The 13,221-nt window shown below is 35.0% G+C and overlaps 3 protein-coding genes across 5 annotated transcripts; 1 reads left to right on the top strand and 2 right to left on the bottom strand.

Annotated features, from left to right (window-relative positions):
• Positions 1 to 222: 222 nt before the first annotated feature.
• Positions 223 to 2,470, bottom strand: LOC111006208 (uncharacterized). 2 transcript variants are annotated; one of them, XM_088122467.1, is made up of 4 exons: positions 1,883 to 2,470; positions 1,400 to 1,499; positions 748 to 1,285; positions 223 to 631 (listed from the first exon to the last, which is right to left on the bottom strand). In XM_088122467.1, the coding sequence occupies exon 4, from the start codon at positions 625 to 627 to the stop codon at positions 394 to 396; it is 234 nt and encodes a 77-aa protein (XP_087978593.1). In that variant the 5' UTR covers positions 628 to 631; positions 748 to 1,285; positions 1,400 to 1,499; positions 1,883 to 2,470; the 3' UTR covers positions 223 to 393. The 2 variants fall into 2 exon arrangements, with proteins under 2 accessions (XP_087978593.1, XP_022133684.1); XM_022277992.2 differs by lacking the exon at positions 748 to 1,285 and having other exon boundaries at positions 1,883 to 2,467.
• Positions 2,471 to 3,005: 535 nt separating this feature from the next.
• On the top strand, positions 3,006 to 7,349 carry SYP81 (syntaxin of plants 81). 2 transcript variants are annotated; one of them, XM_088122466.1, is made up of 9 exons: positions 3,006 to 3,444; positions 3,750 to 3,839; positions 3,937 to 4,030; positions 4,351 to 4,434; positions 4,621 to 4,725; positions 5,498 to 5,641; positions 6,075 to 6,320; positions 6,445 to 6,576; positions 7,128 to 7,349. In XM_088122466.1, the coding sequence occupies exons 3-9, from the start codon at positions 3,953 to 3,955 to the stop codon at positions 7,209 to 7,211; spliced, it is 873 nt and encodes a 290-aa protein (XP_087978592.1). In that variant the 5' UTR covers positions 3,006 to 3,444; positions 3,750 to 3,839; positions 3,937 to 3,952; the 3' UTR covers positions 7,212 to 7,349. The 2 variants fall into 2 exon arrangements, with proteins under 2 accessions (XP_087978592.1, XP_022133683.1); XM_022277991.2 differs by lacking the exon at positions 7,128 to 7,349 and adding an exon at positions 6,746 to 6,970 and having other exon boundaries at positions 3,015 to 3,444.
• LOC111006206 (O-fucosyltransferase 19) lies at positions 7,275 to 10,637 on the bottom strand. The gene is made up of 8 exons (XM_022277990.2): positions 9,940 to 10,637; positions 9,512 to 9,584; positions 9,365 to 9,435; positions 9,148 to 9,236; positions 8,758 to 8,890; positions 8,447 to 8,679; positions 7,769 to 8,245; positions 7,275 to 7,506 (listed from the first exon to the last, which is right to left on the bottom strand). Exons 1-8 carry the CDS (start codon positions 10,375 to 10,377, stop codon positions 7,275 to 7,277), a joined length of 1,746 nt encoding a protein of 581 aa, XP_022133682.1. The 5' UTR covers positions 10,378 to 10,637.
• Positions 10,638 to 13,221: the final 2,584 nt, after the last annotated feature.

Below are 13,221 nucleotides of genomic sequence, written 5' to 3'. Positions count from 1 at the left end.
AAATGTTGAGATTTATGACAGTACTGACATAACGAAAGATAATTTATTCCCTGATTGGTATTGGTAACATTTTATTATCTTATATTTTCACGATATTTCAAAAGATAAGAAGACAATTCCAACCTTTAGAAGCAGCTCATTTTCTTTAGAAAGATAGAAACGAATTTTAGGAAATGAACTCATGAACAACAATCACTCCAATGGGGGAAAAACAGTAGCACATCAACAAAAGCCGCTTTGGAAAATGCCTGATTCTAACTTCAAATGTGGTTATAGTTATCTCATGTATCCTTTTGTTACATTTAGATCAACAAAGGTCCTGCTTAATCAAGAACAATGCACCAGAAAAACTTCCTCAGAATTGAAGTGCAAACCTTGCCCCGACTGTTCTCGTCATCCCGATACCAATTTCAAAAAGATGCAGATGGAATTGAGCATTATGAGAGGAACTCTCAAGTATTGCGTTGCATAGGTGAGCCCTATAAGCTGCCCTTTGAATGACTTTGTTCTTCCTCCTGAGAAGTCTGAGAAGCTCCACCCTCGAGGAGCAAGAAAACGATCTTCGTTTAGAATCGCTAGAGCATTGGCAAGTAGCAGACAGCCCTCTAGCAGTGTCCACAAGCCCATTTATCTGTGTTGCAAAGAATTTAGTCAATAAACACATGACATACCAAAGAATTTGACCCTATACTGAAATAACAAGATGGCAGATGATGCAAAGAACGACAGAATGATGGATTAAGAAACCTGGGAATACAGGAATAGGAAACACTCATCTCCAATGATGATATTATCTAATGATCTTCAATTGGGGCTGAGCTAATGGCAACATCAGATGCATTTACATGATTATGGCTAAACTGCAGTAGCTACTATCATCTGATCACCAATGATCACAAAGACAAAGAGGGAACGTAAAGAAACCATCTCTCGAAATGATTCAGTTTTCCTTTTCCCCTCTTTTCACTTTCTGAAATGTATGCTTGACCCCAAAATTTGAACTTTTCAGTAATTCGGCCTGACTTTCTTCAGGGAAGCAGTCCTCCAAACAAACGAATTTCATACTCCGAAATTAAACGCCAAATACTAATCGTAACCCAGCAACAATCTGTTTTGATATCACATATTGGGGGGGGGGGGGGGGGGGGTTTGCGGCGAATAAATCAGTTACAAATAACTGAAGCCAGAATTCTGAATTCAAGCAATCGGTTTAAGACAATCAGATTCATGTAGCCAATCGTGAGTCGAATAATTGATCAAGCGATAACGGAGCACAAAGCGTAACCTAAGTTCAAAGCAGGCCAAAAAATCAAAATGTAAGATGCAGATCTTTGACGAAGGAAAAATGGCGGGCGAGGAAATTCATTAAGATTTAGAAGACGGAAAAAACAGCCGGTACCTGGTCGGAGGAGAGCCAAGGAGTTGGAAATGGGCGGCTGTGAAGGCTTTCTCCGCACTCTACAGAGTGAACTGGGAAACCAGAGGGAGAAAACGCCGACCTACAAACCCAGTTACAGTTGCATCGCAAAATCAGAAAATACAGGTATTGAATTTAATTCATTTCAGATTTTGCAAATATAATTTTCGATTACAAAGTAGAACAATTATAGAAAAAATAGTAAAAAAGAATATGTTTTTATATATGTAGTATTAAATTTAAAATTTTACAAAAAAATCTAAATCAAGATTGTTATCGTCAAAATCACCCCATTTAAAATGTTGATGTTTGGCAAATAAACCAAATGTGGATTTGGATGAAAACGGATATGTCTCAATTTCATAGAAATATTAAAAATATTGATTCGAAATTAGAAAAGCATAAAAATTCCATAGAAATATTAAAAAGAAAAAGAGAATTCAATGTTTAAAATTCCAAAATTACCCTTCCCTTCTCTGCGGCATCATCCAGGGTTTCATCAGCTTCCCTCATTTCTTCTTTCCTTCGTTTCGTCCCTCACTCTTCTCTCATTCAGAAGAAAAAAATTCCGGTAATGTATGCTTCGATTTCTTTTCTACTTCTCCTTCTTTGATTCGATTATTTTTTTCTTCTTCTCCTTCTTCCCATTTCTGTCTCCATCTCATTCTCTGCTGTGATTTTTCTCTTGAAAATCAGCCGCACGGAGAGTCTCACACTTCTAAGCCCGACCGAAGACTTCCGATTGATCGAAGAAATTTCGACGAATCGCCTATTGAGGATCGATAGCGTGAGCGGGAGACGGAAGCGGCAGAAAACTGTGGGAATCTGCATCTGAAGGTAAATAATAGCTTATACCGTGCGATCTGAGATGATAACTTGTTATTGTTATTGTTATTGTAATCTCATAAAAAAAAAACCTCTGTTTTCTTAACACTATATACTCGCACAAGGGAGGAAAAAAGGGGTTTTTTACTTTAACATGTAAAAATAAAGCAAATGAAAAAATAAAATTATTTTATAAAAGAATAATAGACATCTCCTTCCTCTTTTTAATATATTTAATTATATAAAACAATTTTTTTTATCATAGTAAATAATTAAATAATTATTTGATTAAATTTCTCAAATATAATGCCATGTTTAGGAATTTAACATTTTTAAAATCACTTTTAAAATCAAACATGAATAATTAAAAATCAATTTTAATTATATGAAAATCACTTCAGACTAAACTTATCAACAGTAATTAAATCAATTTTAGAAAATCAATTATAGTTAAATATCTTTTTTTTATAATCATTAATTCAAAATCATTAAAAAATCTAATCTATTTTATGTTATTTAGTATACTTTTTTTAACAAATTTTCTTTTAATTAGTTACTTATCAATGTAATAAAAAAAATTATTAGAATTTTATACCTTATCATTTTTTTTTATAAACTTGGCTTCGTGAGAAATACTATTTTTTTCTTTGTTGATATGGTTATTTAATTTATTTATAAAATTATATTATATGTGAGTGTATTTATAACGAAGTATTTTTTTCCTTTCAATTTATTTTAAGATGGAGGTATATTAAAATTCAGAATCTGACTCAAAATGATTAAAAATTGCCATTTCTGTATCTCAAGAAATGTTTTCTTAAAGAGAGAAAAAAGTGCAACTTTCTAAAAGATCGGTTCGGTTAGCAGCCGGCTCGATTAGCCGTGCTTCGGTTTTCGATGTAGGCAAGAACCGAGAAGACTGAACCGATATTCAGCCCTCGTCACGACCGATAAACTTCAAGAGGTCCGTTTAGAGTGGTTGAGAAGAATCACTCTTCTTCCCCATTCGTGTTCCACGATCCGAGAGCTAGATTCCTTCCTCACTTCATCCCAAGAAGTGACTCTCGGGCCGTGGCGACCTAAAAATTTCCATTTGCGGGTCCCGTGTTGGATCAGCGTCTCCTGCAGTTGAATTTACATATTTTGTATTCAGTCTCCTGCTTTCTTTTTCTACCATTTTCCCTCCGCGGTGATCCAACAATGTAAGTTTCAGTTTTCTGTCATTTGGCAAATATGTATCCTATTGATGCTGTGTTTTTAGTCAAATGGGTATGTTATCCAGAATTCAATGTCGGGAACTTATTCATGGCTGTGGTATATATTCATGTTTTCTTTTTCAGTTTTCCATTGTGTAGATATCTCTTGATTTTTTCAGTTCCACTTTTCAAAATGAGTCCAATTTTGACGCAGGTAGAAAGGAAACGAATTCTGATTCTTGGATTTCTATTTTGAATTTTGTATGATGATTTTTTGTTTCTTGCTGATCTAGAATTTCGACTTCTAATAGTAATTCTAGCGCGCTCCTGGGTGTGAAGATATAGGGATAACCATATTTCCATTACGGCTTCATACATAATCGAGGTGGGTGCAAAGTAAGGTATCTACTGTCTTCTTTCCTTTGGCAGTTCTCAAAAATGTCTTTTATGTTCCATAATTCATTCAAGCCATTTATGCGGTTTGAATTTAATATTCAGCTTCGTCAAGAAGGGAATGGCAAAGTTCAAGGATAGGACTGAAGATTTTAAAGATGTTGTGCGGCATTGTGCTGTTTCATTAGGGTATAACGAGGTTTGTACGATTTTCTCAAAGTAAGTAGTTGCTTGTTGATGAGAAATTTGGACTGTATATTTTTGGTGAAAGATTAGCTCGTTTTCTTTCTAGTAAATGATCAGACTACACCAAATTCTAGCATGAGATATGTGAATTACAATAGTTTTGTCCTTTTAAATTTTCTATATGTTCTTCAAGTTGATTGAAGATTTTCTTTTACCAGCAGGAACTATGGGTGTAGTTTCTGTGCTGCCACAGCAAGAACCTCTTGTTATCAATTCTGAATGTTTTAGTGTTTCTCTCAAAACATCCTTACATTCAGTAAAATGCTTTTGCAGTCCAAGTTGGCGGCTATTATGGCATCTTTCATCATTCAAAAACCTCGGCAAAGGTCACCTTTTGTCAAAGCTGCCCTAAAAACGGTAGAATTATCAATATTGGAGTAGTTGTAACTTTTTTTCCTTCCATGAGGACGTAGTTGTAACAAATATTGATTTCTTTCATGAATTAAACTTCCACATGTGTGCAAAAATTTACTCATAATACTTATGTGACACAAAATGTATATGTACATGCAACTGTCATATTTGACTCCTTTACTTGTTTAGCTTGAAAGTATTGGTGCTCTTGAGGAGTTTATGTTGAAACATCAAAAGGACTATGTAGATATGTATCGCACAACAGATCAAGAGAGAGACAATATTGAACATGAGGTGAGTTGAACTACTTGGGAAATCATTCAAATTTTATTGTCAACATTTTATATTTGGGATTTCAACCTTTTTCTAGTTAGTTGTAATCAATTAATTATCACCAAGCCGTAGTGACCCTCTACCTAAGATTTAATATGATATGAGTTTCTTTAGTGACCAAATGTATTAAGGTGAGAAAATTGTCATGTGAGAATATAGTCGAGATGCACCATTTGGTCCAGACATTCATGGACATTAATAAAAATAAAGTCACTACGTACAATATTAGAATACAAGTCTAGATGGAGAGAATAGGATTTCTAGGTAAAAATTTTGGCTAATAAGAACTCTGCAGTCTGAGGGTGATAGTATATTTTAATCAGGCTCATAGTTCGTTGTGTGGATATGCTAAGTCATTTAGTATGATTTTCATGAAGGTGAAGTGCATAACTATTTTTTCCCCTGCTTTTCTTCAACTAGTCTACTGGATAGAGTTATCATCTTTTTGTTTGCTGAATAGAAACAACTTGATTTTCTGTTTATGTTTACGTTTGGTGAAAATGTAATTTCAATAGACACGCTAATATTTGCACCAAAAAAAAAAATGCACACACACACTCGCATTTCTGTCTATCATTGGTTAATCTTTCCTTATAAAAGTAATTTTGATGTGTGGCACATTGTGATGTCAATATGTTAATATGAACTTTATTGAGTTTTGGCTGGGATAGTTTATTGTATGTATGTATTCTCGTAAAGAAATGCAAAATATGTATATTGTAACTATATGCAGGTAACTGCCTTCATCAAAGCATGCCAAGAACAAATTGATATTCTAAAAAATAACATTAATGAGGATGAAACACACTCAAAGGGCTGGCTTGGCGTTAGGGCTGATGATGCTAATGCGGATACTATTGCACACAAACATGGGGTGGTGAGTGTTGTTTTTTCTTTCTGTTCATTTTTACTACTAGTTTATTTTAATGGTTCTAGCTGGCACACTTCTCCAAACTACTTACCCTTGAGGGAAAAGTGTCACCGAATGTTGTTGCCCTGTCTACAGTTCAAGTAATTGAAAATTATTTATCCTGCTACATTACTGCTTGCTTGAACTATTTGAGTTAAATCTTTAACATTGTATTCTCCAATTTGCCCATCAACTCCCTGGTCCGGGCTTCCTTCATGGTTTTTACTGTTGGTAGAAGTGTCATCTATTTAAAGTAGTAGTCGTTTTTCAACAGATGAGAGATATCCTTTCAGTGAAATGTTTGCCATCCTTTTTTTTTTTGTGAGAATATCCTTCCCACACTCCCAGAATTAGTAATTTTTCCATTGCTGAATTTGAAGTTCTCTTCTTTCAAATGCAGGTACTAATTTTGAGTGAGAGACTCCATTCGGTAACATCACAATTTGATAAGCTAAGAGCCATTCGATTTCAAGATATCATAAACAAAGCAGTACCAAGAAGAAAACCAAACCAAGTAACTAAACCTCATTCTGCAAATACCCTTGAATATAGTAATACGGAGCTGAGGGAACCTAATAATTTTGAGCATGAACCTGTCCGAGCCCAACAGCAACAACTGTTGGATGATGAAACTCGTGCACTTCAGGTAATCTAAATATGGAGAAGGGGATTTTGATCAGATTTCTATCAATTGTTAATCGAAACAAGCTTTCTTCTCTCGGTCTGTAAAAGTTAAGAACCGAAAAGGTGTTTTTTTCCAAATTATGCAGGTCGAGTTGACTAGTCTTCTTGATGCAGTCCAAGAAACAGAAACTAAGATGGTTGAGATGTCTGCTTTGAATCACCTTATGTCTACCCACGTTTTGCAGCAAGCACAACAAATTGAATTTCTTTATGAACAGGTTGGATTTCTTAACTTTCTTTGTTTTCTTTTCGCATTATTCTCAAATCTCAATGGCTAAATACAGTTGCACTTTCCTTCTTGTATCGTTTTTCAGTATTAAATTCAATCACACAGTTCTAAACTTCCCATTTGATTTCTTTTTTTTTTCCCATTAAAATACAAATTAGGCTGTTGAAGCTACAAAGAATGTCGAGCTTGGTAATAAAGAACTTTCCCAAGCAATTCAGCGGAATAGCAGCAGCAGAACCTTCCTTATTCTTTTTCTATTTGTGCTCACTTTTTCAATTCTCTTTCTTGATTGGTATAGTTGATTGGATTGGTTGTATCGCATTTATGTTATCCATAACACAGAAGCAAGAAATGTATGAAAGCACAGATGAAAATTTAGATCACATTTTTGTTACTGCAAGTATTTTTCTTTTTAAATATCTAAACTCAAATAGTTACATTGTAAGTGGATTCCAAGGTAAAATTTGGTGGGAAAAGAATCATATAACTATATTCCTTGAAGAAACTAATCTACTTGAGGGCTGGTTTCTCATTTTCCAGCTGTTATACAACAGGAGTGAACTCATTTTTGCTGCTTCAATTTCTCAAAGTGCCCTGCATTCTTTTGTAGCTGCTGAAGCATGAAGTTTTCCTGTGCCAAGTATACATCCCATGGCCTTTCTCTGTACGGCCAGATGATTTTCAGCCTCAAGATTTGTTTCTTTTCTTCGAGGGATGCTTCTCACCATCAGAGTTGCGGCAAATGCAACCAGGATAAGGATTAGCGTAGAAGTTCTCCTCCAGTTTTGAAGACTTCCCGGGACGTCTTGGATATGGTAACCCCATTCTCTCTTTATGTAATTCAGTAACTTTGGATGAAAACTCTTCCCAACTTACCGCTCCTTTGTCCAATTGATCAATCAAATCCACAAAATTTGTCCTGAAAAGAATTAAATCCACAAAATTTACCCTGAAAGGATGAAATTGAGATAGAAACTTTTTTCTAAATGATTTTTCCTTTAGTTTCAACTACAAGTTGCGATGATTCACCCAGTACATTTAAGTTCTCTAGTTGACATGCTCCTTCATCAAATTTGAAAGAATTCAATTGTCTTCCTATCAACTACTAGTAACGAGTAACCCACTTATTGGACAGCATTCAAGTAATCTAGGATTCAAATCTGGTTCCCTATTGTCTATACCTGTCAGGGCTGATGGTTTTCCGAAATCCTTCAAATCTCCTGTGACCTTGGACGGCTTTAGCCATGTTCCCATCATAGGTGTAAACGAAAACATCACTCTCTAGTGCTACAACATAGTCTAAAGCAGCCAACTGGTTCTGATATTGCTTGAAAGACTGCAGTTCCTCTTCAGTTGCCAAAGATGAATGTGTGAAGATATTAGGATACTTAGCTTTCAGTGGTTCGATCCCGCTTTCGCTGTAAATGTTGCCAGCAACAATGTAGATATTTGTATCAGAAGGATATCCCATTGCCTGAAGAAACACAGCTACCTCTCTTGGAGTCATGGGGCATTCCCCTATTAGTCTTTGCTGGGTTGCATTTATATCTTTTACCTTCCAGTGTCTTACGTTAAGCCTTAGATTCATTAACTCTTCATCCTCAGCTTCAGTAAGATTGTGACTGCAGCCTGTGAATGCTAGCATGTCCTTTTCGTATCTGCAATCAAATATAGTTCCTTTGATATCTTCGATTACATCTTATGCATGATGTTGAGGATGAAATGAAATGGATTTCTTTTACATTTGGATTTGAATTTTTTTGTACGTGGAAGTTGATAATTGGTATCTCTGAAAGTCTGGGTTTTGCTAACAATTTGATTGTAAACCCAGAAAGGTTTTCTTGAATCTTGTTTCTTACCTTAAATGAAGAGCTAAATAAGGTTTTCCGTTACTTCTTAGCCTAGCAGCCAACTTGTTTCCAAGTTGTTCGATCTCAGGATTAAACCTTAAAGCTTTGTACATTGCCCGACATCGTAGTTTTTGTGTCGATTCAGCAACACCGTTGTTGGCTAGACGAGAGTCGGTGTGGGTTAAGCAAATCGCCTTGTGACGCTTCAACAGGGACACCATATGCACTCTATAATAACGAGGCTGCACGTATATATTTGTAATAGCATTAGAGAGAGAATGTGCAGGAGAGAGAGAGAATGAATGCAGGGTGAAGAATACCTTGGACCAAGAAACTGGGGCAGTTTCAAAGGGCTTGATAGTAGCGAGTTCTGAGGGGAGAGACTCTACTACATGAACTTCATCTCTCAAAACTTCTATGAAGTTTTGCCAGTCGAAGATGTCTTTGAAATCGCTGCAGAAAAGGATTCTTCTTAATAATCAACTTCTAAATCTACCATTTCCCTCTACCGTACGTTGGCTTTTTGTTTGCAGAGATCGTGTCTAGCCGGTTCTAAATAGTGTGTAATAGTTCTTAAACTCTAAAAGTGTATAATATAACAAGAATTTAAAGTCAAGGGAGCTGTAGCCTAAATTGATCTCTCTTAATGATGCTAATTAACTCCTAATTACACCATCAAAATAATGCGTGGGAAAGCTGTGGAAATAGACCTCGAGTCTGTCCAGAAGGATCTGTGGTCCAAAGAAGGAAGAACAAGAGTTGCATTCATGATTTTTGCTATAGCAACCAGGTCACTTATCTGCACATTATGATAAATAAACGAACAAATTAAGCAATCAGCTTAAGAAAATTTTGTAGAATATTGCTTAAAAAGTTGATCAAAATTAAATTTAATGATTGTGCACGAGATCAGTTGAAGTTGAAGACCCCAGTTTTCATCTGATTCAATCCGCCATTGGCTCGAGCTAGAAGGTAGCCATTTGTTTCAGTATCATTCCCTGATATTAACCCATAATTTATTTCAGAAGATCAATAATAAACAAATAAATGAAAATAATTATGTTAATTACTCACATTGTTCCTTCTTTGTTACATTGATGCATTTGTAATAGTCTTCGCTTTCTGGCTGCTTCCATATCTCCGGAATCTGACTACCATAAACCAATACAAAATTTTAGATTACATCTTCCATGGAGAACAAAGTTAGATTACATCTTTAAATTTTTAAAATTCTCAACACAAACCTCAACAAAAACGTATTTGATAATTATTTCAATTTTCTGTTTTTGAAAATTAAGTTTATAAACACTAAGAATTCACCTCTGAATTTCTTTATTTTGTTATCTCCGTTTTGTCAAAGAAGGCTTTTAAGTTTTTTTCTAATTATTTTTTGTCTTTTAGTCAGTTCCTTCCAAAACCGTTTAGAAAACTTTACATTAATTTTTCATTGAAAAAATCAAAATATTATATTATAATGGGGAGAAACAGTTTTGGATTCTAACCTGAAGCTTTTCCGGCAATGGGTCTGGTTGATTTTGAGCGACGGCGGCGGAATCATCACCGCCGGTCAAAGCACTATACGGTTGGTAGAGCGTTTTGTGGCGGACGATGAAATTTCCGGCGCGGCCCCCAATATTGTGGGACCTGGTGAGCCGCATTTCCTCAAAGGAATTGAGCAGCATAAACTTAACGAACAGAGAAATGGTAGAGAAGGCGAGAAGCAAGAGGCAGCAGCCCGGGCGGCCGGCCACCTGCAGCCAGTGGCGGTGGACGTGGCGGCGGAAGGAGGCGGCGTGTTTGACGTCATCGTCGGCGACGGCGGGCAGCAGTTTGGCACCGTCCTCATGGTCGAACTCGGAGGCGCCACTTTCGATTACCCGTCTTCTCGGCATGAAGTGGATATCTCCGGCGCATGAATTTGGGTTATCAGAGCTGGACATGAAAGCAAAAAAAAAAAAAAAGAGAGATGGGGGAAAATTGAATTTTCCGGTGACGGTTTTTGATTGGGGAAATGGAGTTTTAATGGTTGTGGGGGAATGGTGGGAGCCGAAATTTGAGGAACAGAGGAGGCCGCCATTCCACCCTTTTCTTTTGATCTGTTCTAAATGTGATCTGTTCTAATTAAGGATATATGATCACCATCATTTTTACTTGGATTAAACAATGTTTCGCTCATGATTTTAATGAACGTAAATTTGGGTGGGTCTCAAGTGTTTTAGCTTATGAAACTTGATGTTTGTATAAAATTATTTGGGTATAGTCTAAAAGGATGACTTTTTAATTTATTGTCCAGATTCAAGATCATGACTTTTGGCAAATATTTTATAAAGAAAAAGAAAGGAGATTGGAGGTTATAAAATACTCATGTTTACTTACTAGGAATTGTGATAGAAATTTGAATGACGCAGATTAAAACGGGAATGTTATTTTTAACACAAATTATGCTAACGTTCATTTTTAAATTAAAAAAAAGAAATTTATTATTATTTTATTGAGAGCCAATCCTTTTTTATTATAACAATTTATTTTAATATTAACACATAATAAATAATTAAATTAAAATTACATTAACTAAAAAAAGTGTTAGTATAGTTTTTATTAAAACAACTCTCTGTTAATGTAAAATAGTAATAAATTTTATTGTTGTAATATTTAATAATAATGAATTATATTTTAAAAATTTTGTTGATACTAATTTATACTAAGTATAAATGTTATGTAAAATATGTAGTGAGAATCTATTTTGTATTGTTTGATAATTAAGGAAGCGAAATATAAAAAACAATAAAAAAAATAATGAGTCAAATTTTCAACCGTGGTCAACATAAATATAAAGATAGTAACTCAATAGTAAGATTTTTTTTTTAATTTTTATTAGAATAAAAATTATTGGTAGTATAAATTGATAAAGATATAATAAGATTGTTAAATATTAATTAAAAAGTTAGGAATCTAATCTTGAATAAGAAATGAGAATATTATCTGTGAGATTGTAGGATATGAATGAGATTAATTTAAGACGAATAGTATACAACTTTGAGGTGAGTGTTATTAATTAATTTCATTTCTTGATTCTCATTTTCTTTATGTAAATGATTAGTATATAAAATTTGAACTCATAAGATAATATCCTGATTAAAAAAAAAAAACTCATGAGATAAACATCCTAAAAGAAATATAGAACAAAATGGAAAAAAAAAATCATCTGCATGAATAATTAATGATAAAAAACAGATTTGGTTTATGAAACTAACGTTTTAGTAGTAAATTTTAATTTGTAATAATTGAATCTATGTACTCTCAATTTGTAACATGGTATTGATTTTGAATTTCCACCCCACTTAGTTCTGCTAAAATTACAACAAATTTAGTGATTAAACTTGGCCATTGAACTTCAATTTAGTTCTTTTAACTCGAATATTTCAAACTTATTTGGCGCCAAACTTTAATTTACGAAATCCCTTTTCTGGAGTTCATCTTTTCTGGAAATTCCCTACCCCCAATTGATTGTCACACTGCGACCAAAAATGGATTTGTTCTCTACAACAGAGACCTTAATGGATTATTGTCCGCTGATGTCTCCATTGTCCATCCGCGCGGCGCTCCGCTTCCACACCTCTGAATCTCTCTTCGTGATCCTCACGAAAAGGTGATACGGATAGGAGAAGAGCGAAGAGATTGGGGAATTTTGAGTCTGTAAAAAGTTCATGGGCCATGGAATTTCACTTTTTACATGAACCCTAGAGATGGGCTTATCGAGGCGCCGTCGAATTTACTCTCTGACATCACTAAATCGGAGTGGGGAACGAAAATGGTGAAGAAGGAAAGGCAGGGAGAAAGAGTCAGGTATCTTTCCAAACCATGGTGCGACCCTATTTAATGGTGTCCATGCTAATATCTTGTTGTTGCTCCAGACTCTACGTCAGAGGAACGGTCTTCGGCTTCGAGAGGCGATCGGCTTTCGCTTTGATGGTTTGATTCTTCTTTAGCCTTGCTTAGTATATGCATTTAGCCCCCTCTTAACGGAAGAGAAAATGACGAGAAAAGGATACTTTCAAGTCTTCGGTATCTCCTGTTTGGATGCTGAGAAAATTGATTCGACTGAAATGAAAATTTAAGTTAGTGTTACTAGGGTTCTTAATTTGTCCTGGAGTTGAGAATGAATAATTGGCGTTTAGGTCGAAGTTAAAGAAGCATCCAAGAACATTATCGCTGGTTCTGATTGAATGTGTGAATAGGAATACCAAGAAGGAGGTTTAGCGGAAAAAATAGTTCTCTCTAAATATTTGTGAAAATGGTGGTGTATTGGGATTTGTATTTTTGACTGAGTTTCTGGATAATTTCACAGGGCGGTAGAGTCACAGTATTTATGTACCTAGCAAAAATATCAGGTACAATCTTTCTTTGCATGTTACTGATTTGGACTCCCACTCTCTTCTACAACATTATTACTCGAGAGTGGATGGTGTGAAATGTGAACATTCATGTTAAACGTCATGTTTGTGGTGTTTAATTGTACGAGTTCGCAGGAAAATCCGTAGACTTTTTGCTACCATATTTTTCTCAATTTTGTTTGTTTGTTTTTTGTTTACTGTGTTGGGTGTTTGTATTCAATAGTTGTTTGCTTTTTGTTCTTGGGGGTTGCTGTAATTTAGCTACCTTTAACGCTGTCTATTCTGGAGTAATTATCTTTAGGTTGTTCCATCTCTTTCTTCTGGAAGCAATCATTTCATTGATGAAATTGAAATTTACAAGGAACTCCAAAGATTACAGAAAGACACTTC

The sequence above is a fragment of the Momordica charantia genome, assembly GCF_013281855.1.
Source record: "Momordica charantia cultivar OHB3-1 chromosome 4 unlocalized genomic scaffold, Mcharantia_2.0 BLBB01000004.1, whole genome shotgun sequence".
NCBI classification, from domain to species: domain Eukaryota; kingdom Viridiplantae; phylum Streptophyta; class Magnoliopsida; order Cucurbitales; family Cucurbitaceae; genus Momordica; species Momordica charantia.
This window is presented reverse-complemented; position numbering and strand designations above follow the sequence as displayed.